The 24,435-nt window shown below is 39.9% G+C and overlaps 1 protein-coding gene across 2 annotated transcripts in view; it reads left to right on the forward strand.

Moving 5' to 3' along the window:
• Positions 1 to 22,442, forward strand: part of NETO1 (neuropilin and tolloid like 1) — a 180,478-nt gene extending 158,036 nt beyond the window's left edge. The window contains exons 8-11 of one of the 2 annotated variants that reach the window (XM_088475985.1): positions 4,148 to 4,261; positions 15,348 to 15,906; positions 16,808 to 16,882; positions 22,034 to 22,121. In XM_088475985.1, coding sequence (XP_088332111.1) covers positions 4,148 to 4,261; positions 15,348 to 15,906; positions 16,808 to 16,868 — 734 coding nt within the window. In that variant the 3' untranslated portion in view covers positions 16,869 to 16,882; positions 22,034 to 22,121. Of the gene's footprint in view, positions 1 to 4,147; positions 4,262 to 15,347; positions 15,907 to 16,807; positions 16,883 to 22,033 lie in introns of both variants that reach the window. The other variant, XM_088475984.1, reaches the window with a different exon arrangement.
• The last annotated feature ends 1,993 nt before the right edge of the window (positions 22,443 to 24,435 follow it).

The following is a 24,435-nucleotide window of genomic DNA, read 5'->3' on the forward strand; positions in this document are numbered from 1 at the left end:
CCCACAAGTTTGTTGCCCAGGGGCCCCCACAGACCTTAATCCGGCCCTGAGAATATAGATCGAACAAAACTTCACTAGATAAATAGTACAATAAAACTCCTTTTACTAGCAACTCCATTTACACTACAGATTTTGGTTATAGTAACACTGAACACTGGGGAATGGGTGGAATTAAAGCAGTACAATCCAGTTCATGTTCCTCTAACAAAGTAGCACCAAATTGCATTGTATCACTCAATACTTTTTGATTTTTGACTACATTAAAATAAATGGAATCGTCCAAGTCTGACTGCAAACACATCAGATGTCAGATATCGTTATCTGACCATCGGGAACGTGCATCGTTCATCATCCATCATTCAGGCATGTCAGATATGTCAGATTTTCCTTCAGATATGAACGATTTTTTTAAATCGTTATTGTTCAAATCTGAAGAAAAATCTGACCGTGTGTATGCACCATTAGTTCCATCTGTTGCAGAAATTGTAAATCCTTCATATTTTGCTTCTGCGGGGGAACACCAAAAGTGGTAAAGCTGTAGGAACAGCACATATCATGCAATCAGATATACAGAGGTGTTGGCACTGTTGAAACAGCACATAGCATACAACTAGATACACGTATTTGCTGGCACTGTGGGTACAGCGTGTAGTGTACAGTTAGTGGCATGGATGTGTTGGCATTTCAATAACCCTGAAGCTCAACACAGAAAGCAAGTGTAACATAGTACACTACACACACACAGCAGCTGAATACAAACAGGTGAATTTGGTGCAACCTAATACCCTGTTGCAGTGTCTAACACCCCCACCAGACCACCAGGAATCCATGCAGGAGGCTTTGGACTTTACTCAGTGATGGCATAGGTCAAGGCCCAGTGTAGTTGGGTACCCCTGTGAATGTAACAGAGAGCTGATATGAGGACTCTGCATGGATTCATGTGGGTAAGGATATGCTGCTGTCAATAAAACTGAACACCTGAGTTTAAACAACACTGGAAGAAAACTATACTGGAGAGTATTGTTCTGGAGTGGGAGAACCTATGTAGAACACAATATATACTCAAGCACTAGAGGAGTGCACTGAGCAGGTTCTCAGGTAACACCTGAGTGAAGTGCTTTGTCACCTCTAGACTGAGGCTGAGCCCAGCTAGGTTCTGTTGAGGATTCTTTTTGGGAAGGCCAGGAATCAGTGACCTGCTGAGTGTTGGAGACAGGCCAGTGGTGTCCAAGACTGCTGGTTCTGACAGAAATAGAGAACAATATTGCATCCACAGTTGGACTGGATCAGTACAACTCTGTATATGGGCAAATAAAACACTTTTTTTCCATGCATATTTCTTTGGAGCAATATAATGTATGCCCAAGTTACTTCTAACTCTGCATCAGGCCCATTGGTTCTACTTGGAGTAAGTGAAAAATAAATGCAGTCCTATTGCTAGTTTCTGCAAAATGGAACAAAGTATTGTCCTGAAATTTTATTTTTCAATTGTCTAGATTTCATTAAAACCTTTTCAACATTGCATGGAGAACTTTTTAAATGATTTCAAAGTATAATTTCCATGGCCCGACAATGGCCACTTTTGGTAATGCTCTATGGTTCATGAACTACAGTGCACTACAGTTCATATGATTCTTATACTATTTTGTCACCCCTGTATTTTTCCCCGCAGCCTCCCATCCCTTTCCCTTCCACTATGTAGCACAGAGGGCCTAATTCAGACCCGCTCGCGAGCACTGAGCGCTCGCAAGCGGGTCGATGTTGGCCCAGTGCACATGCGCACGACGGACCCGGCTCCTTCATGCGCATGCACGAGACCTGGATAGCGCCAGATGGAGGCGTTCCATCTGGGGCCGGCCCTACTGACATTACAAATGATGTCAGTGGGAGTGCCTCTGAGCCGAAAGCACTCCAGGGCTTGCGGCAATGAGACCCTACCACAAGGGTCTCGTCGCAAGCCCGATGGTCGCGATGGTCTTGACCATCGCGACCATCTTTTTGGCCGCTCGCTATAGCTGTGGGTGGTCACCCACAGCTATGCGAGCAGCCAGGAGGCCGCTCTAAAAAAAGAGAAGGACGGCCCTGATTCAGAGCGAGCGCTCTGTCAGAGCATCCGGCTCTGAATCAGGGCCAGAGTCTGCAGTTTTATTGCTTGAATTCTGGAGCTGATTCAGACCCGCTCACTAGGATGCCATCGCTACTAGCTGGCTGATATTTGCAATCTGTGCATGCGTTTGCGTCGCAATACGCGTGTGCAAACCAGTGCGAATGCTCGGGAAGCAATCGCTCACTGTGCATAGACAGCCCAGCAGAGTGAGTGACAGAAGAAGCCATTTGTGGGTGGTGACAGGGGCAGTCCACTAGAAACAGGGGAGTGGAGGTGCGAACACAGGCATGCCTGATTGTCTCAACGTCGTTTCAGAGGCGTGCATAATTAAAAGGCAGCATCATAGAACAGGTCGCTTGGTTGTATTTCACACTGAAGTGATCGCAGTGCTTGCAGCAGGGTATAGTCAACCTCGAGTGCTGCGATCGCATCCTATGGTGCTCGATGTACCAATGATTTCATGCACTTCCAGGAGATGACGTGCGCAAGTGGGCGTCTTATGGATGGCTGGTGGGGTCTGCATACACAAAGTGATCACACGTCAAGTCAAAGTGGGTGTGCTAATGCCTTGCGATGCGATCGCCTGCCTTGCTGGGCGTGCGTTGGATATGCATACACAGGGTGCGAGCGAATGCATCTAGCGACTGGGTCTGCATGAGCTCCTCTGATCCTAACTTCATCATGATACTATATCTGTCAGACAGAGCTCTGTCTTACTATTATAATTATACAAGTAGTCATTTTATCTGCACATTCAGCTGTGAACATGCTGATGATCTGATTGTCTAATAGACATTGTACACACGAGCAGGAGATAAAGACTAAATACAATAAGTAAAGATGTGCGCAGACCCCCATGTTTTGGTTTTGGATCTGGATTCAGCAATGTGTTTTGGTTTTGCAAAACCACCCTCAAGTGTTTTGGTTTTGTATTCGGATAAAAATCGATAAAAAATCGACCAATACAGCTAAAATGTCCAAATCCAAAACCAGAGTTCAGTTTTTAAATCCGAGTTCCAAACCAGCAACAGATCTAAACTGGGATTTGGGGCCTGATTCAGACATGTTCGCTAGGATGCGTTCTCACGTAACCTGCCAATTTTTGCAATCTGCGCATACGTACAAGATGCAGTGCGCATGCGCAAACCAATCCATACAATCGTGAAGCGCTCGCACCCTGTACACAGACGCCCCGCTAGAATGAGTGACAGGACGTGCCATTTGTGGGTGGTGACAGGGGGTGGTCCATGGAAATGGGGATGTGTTTGTGCGAACGCAGGCGTGTCTGTGCATCTGAACGCCGTTACAGTGGCGTGCATAATTAAGATGCATCGTCAGCATACACGTCACTCTCAGTGCTTGCAGTATGGTTATACTCAGCCTGCTTATGGGTCCGATGTTACTCGATGTTACCGATTGTTCCATACACTTCCTGGAGATGACGTGTATTACTAAGGAAAGTGGGCATCTTGTGACAGGCTGGTTGGCATCTAAATACATACTGTGATCACACGGCAAGACATAGTGGATGTCCTAATGTCCTGCTAGCGATCGCGGGATTTGCATACTTTGGCAGCTGACGGCTACGTGCATCCTAGCGAGCGGCTCTGGGTCAGGCCCTTGGTTCGAACCGGGTCACAAAGGTGAATCTAATCGGAACCCCTAAATTCAGGTGTGTTCGGATTTCAGAAATCCGTACCTGCACATCTCTGACAATCAAGTGTTCAGTATATCGTCAAATGCACCATAAAAGGCTACAATCACACAAACTGGATGAAAAGAGTTTATGAATAAAGGAGATTGACCTGCGGTATTAGTAGGTTGTACTTTGAAATAATGTTGTACTCTTTGTGTGTCATACTTTGAATTTCACTAGGCAGGCAAGTAGTGGGCTTGCCCATTTATAGAAGCTTTGTGGGTCTGTAAGTTTTGCAGTTTGTAAATGGCCTTCTGTATTTTATTTAAATATAGTTGAAAAAAACTATTACAAATAATTATTTTCTGTTAGTAATTTTAATGTTTCTCTCTTTTTCATTTTAGCTCCATGTGAAGCAAATTCATTTTTTTGTCATAGTAATATGTGCATTAACAACACATTGGTTTGCAATGGAGTTCAGAACTGTGTATACCCTTGGGATGAAAACCACTGCAAAGGTAATATATAGCATATGACTTGATTATAGAAGAAACATTAAATTACAGCACAAATAAATATTAATTGCTACTTAAATGTGAATCTATGGTGTCATCATTATACATATTCATGAAGAACATAATTCTACATAAATCTATAAATCTAGTTCCATACAGAACTTATCTTCTGTTATAACCAACTGTGGGGTCTATTACCCTGAGTTACGAGTCATTCTTTATTGCTTCATATCACAGTGATACATACAGTAGGGTCTGATTCTGAGTTATGAGTAACAAAAAAAGAGCAAGTAACTGTGAGATTAGTGTTTGGATACACCCTTCTCAAATCATATTTACTACAATCCACATTTAAAATGCAGTTGAAGTGTGATATTCTTTTGCCTAAAGTTGCATTGCAAATTTAGGAAATATTACTTGAATGTGTCAAAAATCTCTTACAGGGACAGAGCTTGTGATGCTAGCACGGTTGCACAGGACCTGGCGGCTCACCCACGCCAGGCGTGTCACGCTGCATGAAGTATTGAGGATAGATGTAGGATGACACATCTGTATTGTATCCATCTCAAGTTCAGTGATTTCTCTGTGGTAATCTTTTCTCCAGCAAAAAAGCCAAATAAAGGAGTTATTACTGATTTGATTTGATTCAGAATTTGATTGACAGCATGCCAGGGCGAATTGCAGAGGTCTTAAAAAAGAAGGGTCAACACTGCAAATATTGACTCTTTGCATAAACTTAATGTAATTGTCAATAAAAGCCTTTGACACTTATGAAATGCTTGTAATTTTACTTCAGTATACCATAGTAACATCTGACAAAAAGGGTCTAAAAACACTGAAGCAGCAAACTTTGTTATAACCAATACTTGTGTCATTCTCAAAACTTTTGGCCATGGCTGTACATAAAAAAAAATAATAATTATGTCTTCCTGTACTCTCTATAGCATAGTCAAAATATTCTTTAAGAAATCTTAAAAGATAATGATTCAATTTGGCTGTAAAATCAAGTGATTTGACTGCTGGGGTTTGCAATATGTTGTCGGAGTTAAGGTCAGGGTCTGCCCAACACCATAAGTACAGGAAAAATTTTGGGTGCCACTCCGTGTACAGAATTTGCCATGTAGTTGGTAAAAACGTTTTCCCGATGTTTTGTCACAACCCATTCCCCAGGATGCTCACCCTACCTCCATCAGTTACATGCTGGCCAGGAAATGGGTGACTGCTGGTCAGTTTATGTAGGTCAGGAAAACCCTAACGTGTGAAAGTACAAGGGTGGTTCAATAAATAAGGTAACAAGACTCTCATTGCGTACATTTATTCAACTTGTATATATATATACTGTACGTATAATAATATGGCCTTGTTACAGATTATTTTTCCACATAGTCCAAATACTTGTCTAAGCAATGGTACACCAAGGCATCTATCTCGGCATAGAAGAAATCAGTGTCAAGTGCCTTAAGCCAGGACATGACGGCTTGCTGAACTTTAGGATCGGTTGTGAATCACCTTTCACCCAGATGCCTCTGGAAATCACTTCCTACAACCAGGTCATTGCTGTAGGAAGGATGGTTCATAAACTTCCAATGGTAGTGCTGTAACAACTGATATGTGCAGTTGCTGAGTGTGGCCTGGATTAATCATGCAGCAATATGACACCTATTTGCAGCAACCCAGGTCATTTTTGAACAATTGCCCGACAAGTTGACAATGAATTTCAGCTGCTGATGTGTCATATTGATGCAGAAATCTAATCAAACTACAGATGGGTTTCATACATCTAGCCTGCTTGCGCTTTGAACAGTCCTTCTAGTTGCACCATGCCGTGACTAGCGCTGAGTGTTTTTTTTGTGTGACTTTTTAACCTTCAAATGCATCTTAATCGCACAGCAAATGATATGCAGTATGCCTATGTTCTGTGTGCAACTGTGGGTGTATCTGCATGTAAAATGCTATGTTACAGTGTTACAGCCACTGGCACTGTACCGTAGCATTTTGCATACAGATACAGCCATAGTCGCTCACAGAACATAGATCAATCAACAAAAGCTGCTTGTGCTACCTATTTGTATTGCTGTGCGATTAAGACAAAGGTTAAAAAGTCGAACAAAAAGACGCACCCACGTTATGTGTAGCGCGACTTGTAGCACACGGAGGATAGATGTATGTGGACACATCTGTATGCACCTCAATGTTTGACCATGTATGTGCCAGTCCCACCATCTTGCAACTGATGTTGGGACAGTGTTACTGATATGAGGCACAGTCTAATGGCCATGAGGGGAAGCAGTGGTCTACCTGCTCTGGCAGGAAATTAGAATGAAATAGAGAACATTACACATGTGGGAGACCTTGTTACCTTACTTATAGAACCACACTCGTATATCATTGGTGTCCGGTGTGTGATTACACCACAGCAGTGAGGATGGGGATTGTAATTTAAAGTTAGTTGGGGAGGATGAAGACTCTACCTTACAGAGTAAAGTAAAGGGTGTATATGTTTGTGGATGGTGGAGGCCAAGAGAAGGGTAATGATTTTGAGTGATTTGCATTTTTCACTGTGCATTAGACTTTGACATTTTTACTTTAAGCTTGACAGTTGATGCATACTTGACAATACCCTCCCTAGTAGGGCCGATGAGAGGAAGGTTTAGTTGACTGAGGTGGGGGCAACATCGCAACATTTTGCTTTGATTTTTGGCATTACATTGCAGGGTGTGGGACCACGATTATGCAATTTGCTATGAATCATAACACTACTTGATTTGCTCACTACAACTGAGAATGAGATTTGTGAGAGTTGCCAGTCTTCACAGCAGTCTCCCAAAAATTCTATGATACTAGGCAAGTATGCAGCAATGGCGGCGAGCGCTTGCTGTGCATATTAGGTCTGCCGTGCACTCGTGTTGACCCAACATGGTAACATAATTTTTTTATCAGTAGTCAAATTTTTTTTATATAGATTAACCTTAGCATTACTATTTTCCTTTTCATCTTCACTATTGTATGTTTTGAGACTTTCTCACCTTTTTCTTTTTTATATATGGTGTGTGCATTCCTATGTGCCTTCTTCCTTTCTTCTATGCTGTTATACAGTTTTAGTTGTGGACATTGTTGTGATGTTAATATTAGTTGATTATTAGAAGGGTCTATGTTTTTATCAGAATGTGGTATGTGATGAGTAAGTATGGGATACAACAGAATAGTTTGTAGATGTGTATTATGCCTGAACTTTCTGGAAGTAACATCAATGACTCTAATGGGAATGGTCAGATTTCAGACCAACTGTTATTAACCACTAACATGACATATTTTTTATCAGCAGTCAATTTTATTATTTAGATATAATGTGTTCCAAATAAAATGTAAATAAAATGGTTAACTGCCTCATATAAATATATATTATAAGGGCACAGTTGTGCCCTTATATTAAGGCTGAATTGAAAATAACTGAAATCTCCACAGATAATTCTGGAGGGGGGGCATGTTGTTTAAGGGGCTACACCTCAAAAGCTATTTGAGGTACTCAGCTGAAATTTGGCATGGGCGGGTGGAACTGTCGCTCGGTGCTGTATGCCAAATTTCAGGGCAAAAAAATGAGGATTTGGGAGTAATCTAAACTTCCAACTGTCACTTTTTTCTGACACTCTCAGATAGGACCACTTTTCTGCTGTTCTCTATGGGGGATTTTTGGGAAGGCATAACTCAGGGTAGGGGCAAATTTAGACTTGGGGTTTGTTTTATTAGGTAGCTGTTTTTCCAGGGTAGAGCCTTTTGGGGTTCAGGTAATTGAGAAAGTTACCGTTTTTAAACTATTACCTCACAATTGCGCAATTATAGAGATAGGAAGATTCAATTCCTTGCACAGCCACAGTAGGTGCCTTCAGCAGGTGTACTCACTGTGGCTTCACTTGGGTACACCAAGATGGCAGTCTTCTGCGGGTGGTAGCAGGGGACAGGACTGGGGGTAAGGAAGCCGGCGCTTGCTGTAGCCGGGACCCGGGGAGAGGTAGCAGACGTTAGCAGCAGCTGATACCTGGGGGAGAAAACAGGCAGCAGTGGTGGTGGTGTAGCCATTAGCGGCCTAGGTGGGACAAGTGGTGGGCAGTAGGACCCAGGGAGGTAGCCGGTCTCAGCGGTAAGAGCAGGTTTGTAGGGAGCAACTGGGTCACTACTAAACACCCGGAGCTGGTTGTGCAAAAAAACAGAGGACATACGATGTAGGGGTACCCAGTGTTAATCACAACCAGCACCAGGCTATTCAGAACCAGTCCTGGTTGCCAAAATTTGACAGACAAACAATATAGGGATACCCTGTATTCAGCACAACCAGCACTGGGCTCTGAGCTGGTCTTGGTTCTGGAAATACAGGGGAAATAAATGATTAGGGTTCCCCTGTCTTTTCCAGAACCAGCACTGGCCTTTTTCTAGTGGGGGCTGAGGCCACAGCCAGGGGAGCCCTTTCAACGGGCCCCCCAGCCGAAACATCAACCCTGACCACTAGTCAGGCAAGGCAGGGGATCCCTGGGGGAGATGGGGACCCCCCCCTAAAAAAATTGTCCCCCTCTTCAGGGCACCCCAGGCCTTGGCTGATAGCCCAGGGCTATCCCTGGCACCCCTGGGGCAGTGGGTGCCATGTTGAAAGTGTAAATGTTGTGTAAAAAATAGAATTGATATTATTATCTTTAGCTGTGGGTCTACACATCCCAACAAGCTTGCCCCACATGCTGGTACTTGGAGAACCACAGCAAAATAAATATTAAAATAAACACAGGACACACACCATACAAAATAAAAGTTTATTAAACTAACATGCACACACACATTCACACACACATGTACACATACTCACCTATGTATCTCTATAGCCATCGGTCACCTTCTCCAGTAGATTATCCATAGGGTACCTAAAAAAAAATATACTCACCTTCTCCTATGCATGGATCTGTCCTCTTTGGTCCAAAGTAGGCAATCCCCGGGCTTGGCAAAACAAAAAAATGTGATGCACAACCCATGTACATCCCGAATGAGAGCTTAGAGGCAGGATTTCACTATGGAAACCCCGCTGCTGAGCACTCATTGGCTGAGAGAGGTGAGCCTTCCACCTCTCAGACAATGAGCGGTTCTCACCATTGACTTCATTGGTGAGAACCGCATGTGCCAATTTAAAAAATGGTGCCTCAGCACCATTTTTTAAATTTAAAGATGCAGCAGTGAAGATCTGCCGAAGAGGGGAAGTCCTAGATGGTTGGTACCCTCCAGGTGAAGTCACAGTGGAAGTCCTGGGGAAGGCGGCATCCATGAAAAAGAGCTTAAAGGCTGCGGCCCCCCATGTGAAGGTGCAGTACAATAAAATAATAAAACATACAGTCTCTGTTTTTTTTCATATTTATTTTACAGGGGTACTCTAGGTACCACCGGGCCATTAATGCCCCGCTTGCTTGCACTTGTTGTTCTACAAGTACTAGCATGCGGGGGAGGCTTGCTGAAACCTGTAGTTCTACTGCAAAAGACAATATTATACTTCCTATTTTTTTACACCATATTACACTATCAACCCAGCACCCACTGCCCCAGAGGTGCCGGGGATAGCCCCGGGCTGTCAGCTTAGGCCTGGAGTGCCCTGGAAAGGGTAACCTCTTTATTTTGGGGTTCCCCAGCTCCCAAGGGATCCCCAGTCTGGGCTGACTAGCGGTCATGGTTGATGCTTCACCTGGGGGGCCCGATGAAAGGGCTCCCCTGGCTGTGGCATCAGCACCCCGCTAGAAAAAGTCCAGTGCTGGTTCTGGAAAATACAGGGACACCCACTCATTTTTTTCCCCTGTATTTCTGGGACTGGCTCAGAGCCCAGTGCTGGTTGCAATAAATATTTGTCCCCCGTATTTTGGCAAGCAGGACTGGTTCTGATTTGCCTGGTACTGGTAGAGTATAATATGGGGGACCCCTACATTGTTTGTCCTCTGTATTTTCATAACCAGGACCGGCAGTGAAAAGCCCGGTGCTGGTTCTGTTTGAGGGAGGGGGGGCATTTCCCTTTTATAAAATTTTTATTTTACACAAATTAAAATTTTAACAAAAAGATGCATAGATGGATCTCACTGATTCATCCATGCATCTGTGGCTTATTTTCTGAGATGCATGCCGAGTGCCAGTGAGCACATCTGTCACCCACTGATGCCCCTGTGCACTCCTTCACTGCTGCCACTGGTCTGCACCCCACTGCTGCTGCTGCCCCGCACTCCTACAGTGCACCCCCATAGCCATCTCTCCTTGTGCATTGCCAAAACATCTCCTGTGTGCTGGCCTTCCTCCACCTTCACTAATGTACCATTTTGTTGCCTTTCTCCCCTGCAGGTGGCCTGGTCCGCTCCTCCAAACCCTGATAGTTAATAAATTTAAAAAGAGCAATGAAATTCCTTAATGGCCGTGTTCCTTGCATAATACAGATATGGTATGCCATGACACCATGTGGTTAACTGCAGATTCAGCACTCTCACAGAGTGAGATTGCTGTCTCTCACTAAATGGTGGAGCTGCTAATTCACAGAATTATGTGCTCATTGGAATACACACATGCAGTTTATGCAACTTAGGTCTGAACAAAATATAAAGCTGCGCAGATGGGATAAGAGTATGGTGGATGGGAGAGAAGACAGAGCTGTGCGGATGGGGCAGGGGAAGATTAAGCAGTACAGATGGGGGCGAGCCAAAGTGATGCAGATTGGTGGAAAACATTGGTCCCCAAGGGGGGAGACAGAGTGGCATGGTTTGTGGGAACAGAGCGATATGAACAGAGTGGCGTGGATGCAGGAAGACAGAGAAGCGCAGATGAATAAAGACAGATTGGCGTGGATGAGGAATACAGACTAGCACAATGTGAGAACACACAACAGTAGGGATTGTGGAAGACAGATATGTGCGGATGGGTGAGAAGACAGAGTGGTGTGGGTGGGAGGGGAATGACAGAGTGGCACTGTTGGGTGGACAGAGTGGTGCAGATGGAGGAATAAAGAGTGGCAGAAATGAAGGGAAGATAGAGTGACGTGGCTGGGGGCAAGGCAGTGGTGCAGATGGAAGGAAACAGTGGCATGGATGCAGGAAAACTGGATGGTGCACATGGGGAAAGACATATTGGTGTGAATGAGGGCATGCAGACTAGCATGGTTGGTAGAACACACAGCTGAAGTTATAAAAGCATGGAGGCGAAGATAGTGTACATGCATAGACAGAGTATGATAGTTTTAGAAATTAGGGAGCTGAATGTGTATAATGAATGAAATGGATGTATTGAGTGAAAAGGATGTTGGAACCCAGTGGGATTATTGTGGTGACTGAATGCGAAGATTGTGGGCACTGAATGAGTTGTGTGTGCCACATAACTGCTCAGACCTCAGTTGCATAGACTGCATGTGTGTATTCCAATGAGCACACAATTATGTGAATTAGCAGCTCTACCATTTTGTGAGTGGCAGCAATCTTACTCTGTGAACCTGCAGTTAACCACAAGGTGTGATGGCATACCATATCTGTAATACGCAAGTAACACGTCCATTAAGGCGTCAGCCTTAATGATCATAATTTCAATGCTTTTTGAAGTTTGAGTGTCAGAAATTCAATAGGTTTTGTGAAATTTCAGATCATGTCTAAGAACCCTTAATGGGACATTTGAAACCGTATGGTTATATATATATTAGTATATAACAATGAAAAGTTGCTAGACATATATCAAACAACTAGGGCTAAAGAGGGCACAAATTATGGCTGACCATATACTTTTTCTATATTGCTTTCATTAGCCTTTCTAAATAAATACATACATATACAAAGATTTGTTTTATAGTTGTCAAAGCCCTTTTGGGTAAAGCTCTTTATGCTGTCTATGAACATAAGCAATCAAGGGGGTGTGCAAGAACTAAATATACCCAGGCTTGACTGTGGGGCCTGGGTTAGCCATGGAGGAGGTGGATTGCCTCCCTTCACAGCGTGCCGCATAGTACTTTTTATTAAATGTTTTAATACGCAGACTTGGTTGTGCGCAATCTTTAGCCATGTCCTTATCTAATACACAGTCCTATTTTTGACATCATGCCTTACAGTTGTTTTACTATATTTTTAAAGGAAAAGTTAACTTGGAAGCACTTTAATTTGTGCTTCCAAAGAAAAGTAGATAAGAATTAATAGAATATAAAGTTTACATTTTGTGTATAGAAGCCTATTTTAAATATTTTATTTATTTGTGACTGGCCCCACTCAGTATGTCTTCTCCACAAAAAAATACATCATCAGTATAACATTTACTGTATATTTCTTTCTTTGCAGTATTTATTACTTATATTGCATATACAAATAATAAAAGTTGGATGCAATTTAAACTTTAAACTTTTTTTCTTAAGAAAAATGTTTATATATTAGTAAGCTTAAGGTAGTATGGGGGTCATTCAGACCCACTCGCGAGCGGCAGTACACTCGCAAGTGGGTCGACGTTCCCCACTGCGCATGCGCACGACGGAGGGAGCTCCGTCGTGCGCATGCGTGAGACCCGGCGAGCGACGGGCTTTCCATCGCTTGGGGTCTTGCACCAAAGGGGGCATGCTGTCGATGTTGATTGACAGCACGCCCCCTTTGGTGGGCGTGCCGGGGCGTGCCTGCCAGACAGAGGCGTTCCCATGGGAACGCCTACCGTCTGAAGCCGGCCCCACTGACATCACTAGTGATGTCAGTGGGAGTGATTTTGGCTCTGATAGAGCCAAAATCACTCCTTGCCTTGCGGCTGGGAAACCCGACGGCAGGGTTTCCCTCGCAAGTCCGGTGGTCGCGATGGTCAAGACCATCGCGACCATCTTTTTGCACGCTCGTATATGCTGTGGGTGGTGACCCACAGCTATATGAGCGTCCAAGAGGACGCTCCATTTTAATGGAGGAGGGCCCTGATTCAGAGCGAGCGCTCTGGTCAGAGCGTCCAGCTCTGAATCAGGGCCTATATGCTGTGTTAACATACTTTTGATGTTCAATAGCAGTAAACTTCTCATTATTCCTACTATTATAAGCTCTATACCTGTAGTATTGCAGTGCATTAAAGTGTGATGTTTGCAGTATAATCAATATAATAGATACACATACACCGGTACCCTGCTGTGAAAAGAAAAAGCCCTCAATCAGGGGTGGATTCATATATTTAGAGTGTTACTTGCTAGATACTATATATTGAAAAATTATTTAGAGACTAAGGGAGTTTTATGTTCCCTTCTTCTGACTTTTTACACTTAAGCTGGCCACACACTAGACCAACTTACATCCAACCAGCCAACTTGTTGATTGGTTGGCATGAAAATCTGGTAACATATGGGAGTAAATGATGATCATCAATTTGCTCCTAAATGACAGAAAACAGATGAAAATGTTTGTTTAGCCAAGTTTATTAAATGTTTGATCTAAACTATTTGTTCAACAGTTTTGGTCCATTTTCTAGCATTTGGGAGCAAATTGCTGATTGTCATTTGCTTTCATACCTTACCAGATTTTCATTCCAACCAGTGAACTAGTTGGCTGGTTGGACAGATAATCTTTAGATGTGTGGCCAGCTTTACTTTGTACTTTTATCTACAGCACAGGTTCTAAACTCAGTCCTCAGGACCCCAAAGAGTGCATGTTTTTAATGTCTCCTCACAGAATCACAAGTGAAATAATTAGCTCCACCTGTGGATCTTTTAAAATGTGTCAGTGAGTAATGAATACACCTGTACTCCTGCTGGGTGACCTGGAAAACGTGTCATGTGTGGGGTCCTGAGGACCGAGTTCGAGAACCACTGATCTACAGTATATATTCTTTTGAAATTGTTTTTAATTATTTTGCTGGGTTCGCATTTATTTTAATTTTTAATATAAATAAGAATAAAAGTAAACTTTTATTTAATTACTTACAATAGGTGCACTGCATGTAGGACAACACTTACCTTTTTTGTGTTCCCTGTACTATGCATGCACAAATCTCTGGGAAAATGGTGGCTGTGGCATTTTCTTGGGGATTTGCACAGTGCCAACGCAAGACTCCAGAGAGGTAAATATACTAAAAGAGTGCAGAGTGTGCAGTGTGGGTCCCCCTTAACTTATTATAGTTACGCCACCCTGCACCCATTATAAATACACCACTGCACTGAATTACTCCCTCTAACCTATATTTGTGACATAAATTCTGCCCAAACTCCCACCCGTCTTCTCCACACCTCCAATGACATCTGCAAGTTCCACTCTGATCATGTCCTCTTACTCTGGCATACAAGATTTTGCCTGCATTGCCCCTTTACTGTGGAACTCACTCTGTTGCTCTATCAGAGATTTGGCTAGTATAGTGATATTTTCAGCACCTTTGACCACCCATCTACCCTTTCTCACATTTCACCCTCCTGGTAACTCTCCTCCCTGTTAGACTGTAAACCAGGGATGGGGAACCTCCTGCCTGGGGGCCTAGAATGGCACCCTGCAGCCCGAATATATGCTGCAGTGCCACCTGGAGCGCACTTGGAACACTTCAGACAGTCACATTGCTGCCCTTACAGCTCCAGTGATTGTGGCCCTACCCCCATGTGACATCACGTGGAGTGGGCATGGCCTGCTCCAGGTCCACAAATAATGTTATATATATATCAATATGGCCCTCAGCAAAAAAAAGGTTCCACACACCTGCTGTAAACAGTCAAAGGCAGTACCCTCATCACTAATTGTCTCTTCCTAGCCCTATCCTTGTCATTAGAACACATATGGTCCCCTGCCTCCAGATTTCCCACTGGTTCTCTCATTATGTACTATATAGGATCAAAAAATAAAATCTACTGCATTACAATTTGTCATTCAATTTTGTTTTCATATTTGTAATTTTTAATTGAATTTAGTACATTTTCTTCAAGAAAAATTTGAAATGTAAAACTATATATTATTTTTTTTAGATCAATAGGGTATACTTTATTGTCTTTCAGAAAATATTATTAATTACAATATATTAAATATAAATACAGTGTTAACCAATTAGAATGAAAATGTTTTTCTTAAATCACATCAGCTAATACTATTCACTAAATTTTCTTAACCTGCAGAAAAAAGAAAATCAAGCCTTTTGGACCAGCTTACAAATACCAGTGGTACAGTTATTGGTGTTTCCTCTTGCATTGTTATCATCCTCATTATTATATCTGTAATCGTACAGATTAAGCAACCTCGTAAAAAGTTTGTCCAAAGGAAAGCAGACTTTGACCAAACAGTATTCCAGGAGGTCTTTGAACCTCCTCATTATGAATTATGCACTCTTAGAGGTACAGGAGCTGCTGCTGACATTGCTGATGTTGCAGATGATTTTGAAAATTACCATAAGTTACGGAGATCATCTTCAAAATGCATTCATGACCATCACTGTGGATCACTACTGTCTAGCACTAAGGGCAGCCGTAGTAACCTTAGTACAAGGGAAGCTACCATACTAACAGACACACCAAACCAGCCTGTTAAAACCAATTTACAGCCTATGAACAGAAGAAACATCCTTGTAATGAAGCATAGTTATTCACAGGATGCTGCAGACGCATGTGATATTGATGAAATTGAGGAAGTCCCTACCACAAGCAACAGGCTGTCCAGACATGAAAAAGCTGTCCAGCGGTCAGTATCAATAAATTTTTGATGAAGACTATTACCTAAGGACATGCTTTTATCTTCAAAATTTACTTACTTTCATATTTTGTTTAACCATTTCCTTTTCATTACCTTATTAACCTTTTATTTATTTAATTTTTATACTCTGAGCAGAAAAACAAACACATGAAAAAATCAACTTACAGTAGAATGAGCACACAGCCATTTATCATAAGAAAATAAAGTATTCCTTTCTCATTTAAAAAAATTCTGGACAAAAAGTTATTCTTAAATCTTCATTTGTTTATAAATTAAAATAGTTACTTATAGACAAAACTTTTATAGATCATTATACTTTTATTGACTTTACTTTTGGAGAATGATTCATTTTTTAATAGATAAATTGCACTTTTTAATATCTCAAAGCTTGCCATATTCCTAAATGCATGTAATATCATACTAGCATTTGAGAATTTTTCAGAAGTAGCTCAGATAATAGGTATTGTTTATTAAATATTGCTAGACATGACACGTGGTTCTGTTTTATGAATCAGTTAAAAAATATAATAGAATTTTTACTGCAAATATCTTTTTTAGAATGTATTGCACACTGAATGATTGTAAATTAGAGTTATGAAGACATTTTTAGGGAATAACCCCTCCATGAACCATTGGATGTTATAGCACTATTTGTATGTTTATCTGTGTTTGCAGTGCATGCATATTTGTGCTTATGTGTTTGGTTACATGCACTACATACTTTCTTTGCACATTAAAATCACTTATATCTCTTAAAAGCTCTCTCTTCTTTTAGTGTGTTTTGCATGCCAGTGTGTTTATTGTATTGTGTGACTTGTTAAATGAAACCATATCTGAATGTAATCTGTTTTATACAAACACATTGAATGAAATAGCAATAACATTCCAGGTTCTGCCTCATTGGGTCTCTAAACAAACATGAAACTGAATACAACACAACTAGGGTATGAGGAGCTGACTCAAGGTAAGCAAACAATATGTGGCATGTTTCAATTATTATGTTTTAAATATGGATAACATAATTAAGGGACACTAATACCTTAAACTACAAAAGGTGTGCTATATGTCTATTTCTCACAAAGTATTAGTGTTTTAGCTAAGTACCCAGCTCATTATTTTGTGAAGCAACAATTACCATAGTTGTCAGACTATTAACCTGTTGACTGTCACTGCTATAGAAACCCTTGTAAATATGTCAGGTGTAAACCAATATCGATTTGTTTTCTGAACAGCTACTCACTGTGCCACAGTTCCATTATTATTAGGGATGTGCAGGTTCGGATAGGTTCGAGTTTGCACGTTGAGTTCGGATTTTTCCCTCCAAAAAAACGGAACTCAGAAAGAGGCAAAACGTCATCTTGCATGGGCGAACATCATCATTCCGAACATCATCATTCCTAGACTTTTGTCCAGGAATGATGATGTTCGTCCATGCAAGATGACATTTTGCCTCTTTCTGAGTTCCGTTTTTTTGGAGGGAAAAATCCGATCTCAACGTGCAAACTGGAACCTATCCGAACCTGCACATCCCTAATTATTATATGTATTTGTATGTTCTAACACATGATTGTATATGTTCAACTGGGTTCGGTATTAGATGCTGGCGCTCTGGATCCCAGTGGTCAGGATCCCGATGCTGGCATCCCGACAGGGATAGGATACTGACACCTGTTGGTAAGTATCCTGACCCTACCTCTAACCCCACCCCTAACCCTTCTTCCCTGCACCCTAAACCTAACCTCCTCCCTAGTGCCTATACCCTCGCCCCTAGTGCCTAAGCCTAACCATCCCCCTAGCACCTAAGCCTAACCCATAACCCTCCCCCTAACCCCACTACTTACCATCTGGATTTTGGTGCTGAAATTCTGAGCACCAGCCTCTCTACATCCCATTCAACTTCCTATGAAATAGTACATTAACATATACATATAGTATAATAAAAAAACAATTGGAAACATATATTTAAAACAAATAGCTGTATAGAGTATAAAATAAAACAGTTATTCCATTATAATTGATGCAGTCTAAAAAAAATTATGAACTTGACAGCAAAAGATGAAGGGGTAAATTTACTAAGAACTGTATTGGTCTGAGATTGCAATCAAAGGCTAAATTGCCATTTTGCAAACACGGGAATTTTTTATGAAAAAAAATGGTGGTATTTTCTGTATCTTTAGAAGTGATCACAGCCAATTTTGAAGTTAAAATGCACCCGAAAATACAAATAGAAATGAAGACACCATCATCTGAACATGGCAGTACTGTCCCTCTAGAGGAATACAGCACAGGAATTTACCAAAAATCATGATTAGAATTACCGGTGTAATAGAAACAAACATGGTGTAATAATAGAACTTACAAATAGACCCCTCATGAGCAGCATGTCTAGCAGAAACATACACAGATCAGTGTAGTTCATGTATGTTTCTGCCTTCTGGGGTTCAATAAATGGGTAATTTAGCTCCTAAGCTAGTCCTGGTTCTAAAAGTATTAAGGAGAAAAAAATTTGTAGGGTTCCCCTGTATTTTATGAACCAGCACCGGGTCTCCCTGGCCAAAGCATTAACACCCCAAGCTAGTCAGCATAAGACTATGGTGTGTTTATTGTCTTTCTTTTACAGTGGAGGTAAGGGTGCGGCCGCCTTCTGGCACTTGTAGTTACACAAGTGCCAAAGGGTAGGCATGCTGTCACCTGTAATTCTACTGTAAAAAACAATAGTATAATTCTAATTTTCACTATATTACCCCTGCACCCACCGACCAGGGGTGCAGGGAAGAGCCCTGGGCTTCAGGGTAAGTCTAGGGTGCTTGGGAGAGGGGGGACCCTTTTAATGGGGAGGTCCCCAACTCCCTTGAGATCCCCGTCTTATGCTGAATAGCTTGGGGTGTTTATTCTTTGGCCGGGAGACCCAGTGAAAGGATCCCCTGGCTGTGGCATTACACACCTGCTAGATTAGATTCTGGTGCTGGTTTTTAAAATAAGGGGAGTGCCATGCATTTTTTCCCCTATTTTTAAAACCAAGACTAGCTCTGGAAGCCCAGTGCTGTTTCCTAAAATACGGGGGAAACCTACACATTTTCTTCCCCATATTTTTAGAGCCAGCAATGGCTCAGGGGCCCAGGACTGGTTATGCTTTGGGTTGGGGCCACGTAATTTTTTTTTTAAATTAACTTTTAGTTACACACAAACGCACACACACACAAAGAGCCTGCACGTATCTCATTGATATGTACAGGCTGCTTGTTCGAGAGGGAAACACGGGCAGGGAACATGGGGATTAAATATAGGTAGGAATGATCACATACACCATCGGGAAACATGATCCTGACAAACATGGGAGCTTGGTAAATTAATGAATTTATTTAAAAAAAAAATCCAGATTCTGATCCTTTTCCATTTTAAGTATATAGTAAATCATCATAAAATATAAGCTTGTTTTAAATCCTTATCAGCATTTAAGCTGCTTTTAACCTATAAATATATTCTAAATTGAGAAATTAAGAAGGGTGCAATTGATGTGATTAATTAAAATTAACTTAGAATAATATTTTACATATTTCATTGGTAGCTTTTTGCCTGTTACTTACTATCATACTGTAATTTAGATATTTGTTGCAAGTTGTAATAATAAAATGGCAGAATAACATATGTGTTTACATAAGTTAAAATCAGTTGATCGTTGTTAGTGTCCCTTTAAATACATAAGAAATATATATAAATAAATACAAAAATTCTGAATCATGTCTTATTAATTTGCAGTTATAGAGAACCAATGATAAGTATACTTATTTAAATGCTTTGTAATTGATTTTAAACTTATTTTGCAATATGCTAAACCTTTTTGATTAATGGTAAAGTTTTCTTAATTTCATGTTATGTAGTTCTAATATCATAATTTGTCATGTATTCATCAGAGAGGGGATCTATTAAATGTAAATTTTCCAATCTTTTTTAAATTAATCATATATCATTATAAATTTCTGGGGAAAAATAAAGATTCTTTGTCCGATCCTTATTTATAAAGCAGTGATTTTTGTAATTTCATGAATTTAAACTAGGTGAAATCACCTTATTTATTAGCTCCTATATATTACTAATTACATATATATATATATATATATATAGTACCTACCTATAATGCAAAACTTTTTCTAAATGAACATTTCATCATTAACTTTAGTCTCTGCCCAAGTGGAACTTACTTTCTATATTCCCTACTACACAGAAACATGCACATACTAAGATTAATATTGTCAATAAATATTGATGTGCCAGTATAAGTTTGTAGTATAGGAGGAAACTGGAGCACCCAGAAGAAATGCATTCAAACACAAGGAGAAAATACAAATTCCACACAGAAAGGACTCTATTCCAAATAAAATCCATGACCCCAGTGATGTGAAACAATGCAAATTACTTTGCCTACCTGCTGACCTCTTCAATGTGTTATTAATTTTAATGTATGTGCTACATACAGAGGAGTAGCTAGGTGCCATGGTGCCCTGAGCAAGGCTATGTTTTGGCGCCCCCCCTTCCCTGTACTGAATTGGGGGCATGGCCAACATGTGGGGGCATGTTACATTTTGAAAATAAAAAATATTTAAAAATCCTAAATTGGTGACATACTGTAGGGCCTGATTCAGCAAGGATTTGAATTGCAAAGCTGCTTGCAGGCAATAATGCAAATGTGTATGACACCCCCACTGTATTTGTGATCCCAGCACTGAAACAGAGGCTGCAGGCTGGGATCACCATTGCGACCATCGGTCACGATGGCAGACAGTGCTGGGCAGCCAGCCAGCTGAGTAAGCCTCAGCTTACTCAGCCTGATCTGCATGCAAGCCCAGAAAACTGCGTATGTCCACACAGTCTCTTGGCTGGCCAGTCTTGGAAAACAGTGTGGACACACCCTGTTTCCAGGAACGGCAGCCACCCCCGCAGTGCCCCGTAAATGTCTCTGCCTGTTAATCAGGCAGAGGCATACAAGAATCTGTGTGTGATTAAGCAGGACCCATCCTGCCCTCCCCCTCACTGTTTGTAGCAGGTCCCCATCCCTTATATTTATATTGCACCCAATAGTGACCGCCCCAATAAATTATTAAGTGCATACTTTAGGTAGCCAGCCTATAAACAAAGTCCAGCCAGAATTCACTTTTTTCCCTTGTCAGTGTGGCTCCTCTCTCCAGACTTGGTCCCATCTAATCTCCGCCCCCGTCTGACATCATTTTCACATGCATGACTTGGGAGTGGAGAGTGTGGAAGGCAAAGCCTACATGGGCAGGTGGTAGGTGCCGTACCAGAGTCAGGCTGTGGCGCACCCTCTAACTTTTAGGTGCCTGGAGCTTGTACTCCACCAGAGCCACCCGCCATATGCCTCTGGCTACATATATTTCATTAAAAAGAGTAAGCATGTTCAAATTAAAGGGAAAAGTTCAGTCTATGACAACCTGCAAAAGTGAGATGTACTCCAGCTGATCTTGCATTTCTTTGTGTATGGCACATTCATTCTGGTGTCCACATTTCAGAGCTTTCCCTTACAAGCCCATTGAGAAACCTCCATAGATTGAGCTAATCACATTAATTTAACTTATTTAATTTATTTCAGTGCTGTTATTTGCTCACCTGTGTAAACAACATTAAAATGAATAAGTGCTTCATTTCAATGCTTGTGCATACTGTGCATTAGTTTTCTTCATTTAACTTGTTTTTGAATTGAATTTTTCAAGCTAATGAAAAAATGTTGATGTTTTCCAAGAACTATTTACTTTACTTTTTTTTTATTTATTTATATTATATACTGTATTCACTTGTTCTAAATATATCAGTAAAAATTGTTGATTCAGGAATATCTGCTTTTTTCCGGAGGTTAGTAAAACTAGTATTTTTTAGGTCAGTTTGTCTTTAATAGATATGATGATCAGGAAACTGACCTATAACTCACAAAAAAGTAAGATTTATTTTTTGTTTGCTGTGTAAACAAAATGACCTTTAGTAGATTATATCCTATTTCTTCTTATCTAGCAATATGGTTTAACTGTTTTTCTTTGACTGTACCTGTGTTATTAGAATGCTGTTATGGAATGTATTAATTATTATTTTTGTTTTTATTTTTTAGGATGAACTATTTTAATAATTTATTTTGCTTTCAGAGAAGAACATTTTTTTGCACCTCTAGGAGAAAATGAGTATGTTCTTTACAGAATTATTATGCCCATTTTCAGAGAGTGGACTCTGTTCTAATCTCATTCCACTGCCTTGTTACAAATATAGGATTTACAGACATTCCTACCCTCAACACGATGTTCCTGCTACTCAATGACATTTGTTGTAATTTGGTTGCTGGCCACCAAGTGCTCCTTAGTTTTTAAATACATTTTGAAATTTACTGGATACTTGAAGAAGAATCTAGTTACTGATTGCAGATATCCCAGCATTATTTGGTATTTTAATTTTGAAGAGCTGAAATTTTATTTTATGTTTTATTGAAGAAAACTGATGTGAAACAAAAAATAACACTCTTTTCTCTCAATAAAGGTTCTAAATTTGTATATTATTTTCATCTTACTAAATACTTGAAACGATTGTTCCTGGATTTTAAAATTAGAAAAATGAAATAAACATGACAGAATACATAGTATTTGAATTGAAAATATTCATTAAAAAAATAAGGAACATTTCATTAAATCACTAACTGGCAATAAGATCTTTTATGTATATTTTTTCTTATTTTAGTCATAATTTTGTTTAAGTGTAGAAAACAAATTTACGTTGATATTTTATGTACAGGAATCATTACATTTTAAATGGGTAAACAATTAGAAGGCAATGCTTTTAAAATTAGTAATTATAAATTTGGAGTAGGAAAAGATGCTTCTTATTAAAATTATATAATAAGCATGCATTATCATTTGATATCACTAATGTTTTAGTTTCTTTTTTTGCTTGCATACTGTACTTTTCTATATATGTATAGTATTTCCTAGAATAAGCTCTTAAATGATGTTTCATTTATTAAATTAACAGTTTATTGATCTTAAAAATAAGATAAAATCTCCATGTTCAGAAATCAAACATTTTCTATTTAATATTGCTGTTAAATAGATATGGCTTGAAAACCTCTCAGTAATCTAAATACATTTTTAATTATAAAATAACTTTTTTGTGAAGTGATGAAAAAATCCAAGCATATTAAATATATATATATAAAAAAAAATAATGAAGTACTAAAATAAACTGGTTTCTATGTTATCTTTTATATAAATTAATAAAAAAAACATACATCATTGTATCTTGGAATATGTATTAAAATATACTTTAGAAAAATTGTAATACTGTTGGTCTGGATCACTTGAATCCCTTAAAAATATACTTTCTATCCAATAAAATAATGACATGCTTTTTATGCTTTAAGCAATATGATCTCCCTTAATGGTCTCCCATTGTACCTATAGTAGAAATTGAAATACATTTTTGAACACTTACAGTACATAGACACTGTTATGATAGGGAGAAAGTGTGATATGTTTTTTCTAATAACATACAAGTGTTTCTTGACAATAATTTGTAAATACATTTACCTAAAATTTTGAATATGGTAATTGCAACCATGCGTTTACTTATAAAAGAATCCTGGCCTTGGTAGTGCTCATAAAATTATACTAATGCTGTCACTGTGATTAAATGTGTGTCTAGCATTTGTAAAAGATAAATCCTCATCACGATGATGATGATGATGATATAAGAAATATGGTACATCTGCCGTAGCTGTAAAAATATTAGAACAATAGTGATATTGAGGTATTAATATAAAATGATGTAGGTCACTGAATAAAGTTACTTATAATATCCATTTGTTTAATTTAGTGGGCACACTATTTATTTTTAATACACAGGTTTCATTTGGAACAAAAAAGTTGTCTAGGTGTTTTACCTTTCAAGACAATTATAAAATCCATTAAGAAAACTAATCATGTGACACAAGGCATTACATTTAAGTGATGTCATCACTACGGTTCCAACATTTTTTATATAATTCTGTATTTTATATGGTTTCTATTTATAAAGATACTCCTCACATTTAGCATGTGGTTAATGTTTAATTAATCATAACCTAACCGTCCCTCTGCAGCCAAGGCAGGATATTTATTCAGAAAATGATTTGTACATATTTACTTATATCTGTCAAATATCAGCAAAAGTCAGCCTTGTTGATATGTGCATGCTATTGGTGGTGGAATGCAGGTTGTAATAGTAACACCAGCACACCAGCAGAGTCCAGATGCACTAAACAGCCCATGTTTTTAACCAGTTTATAGGTTTATTGAAGTGTAGTAGAAGATACTTGTACTCATACTCACAGTTATACACGTAGTAATCTGGATGGAGTGGAACATAAGTGGAACCTACTGAGCACCAGCAGGTGATGTATGAAGGTAGCAGTGGAAGTACAAGCAGTGTATATGTGCAGTATTTGCAAGATATATGCAGGATACTCAATAAGGTCTCTGGAGCTTAGTG

Source organism: Taudactylus pleione, unplaced genomic scaffold, assembly GCF_031769625.1.
Source record: "Taudactylus pleione unplaced genomic scaffold, aTauple2 ptg000179l, whole genome shotgun sequence".
Classification (NCBI taxonomy): Eukaryota; Metazoa; Chordata; class Amphibia; order Anura; family Myobatrachidae; genus Taudactylus; species Taudactylus pleione.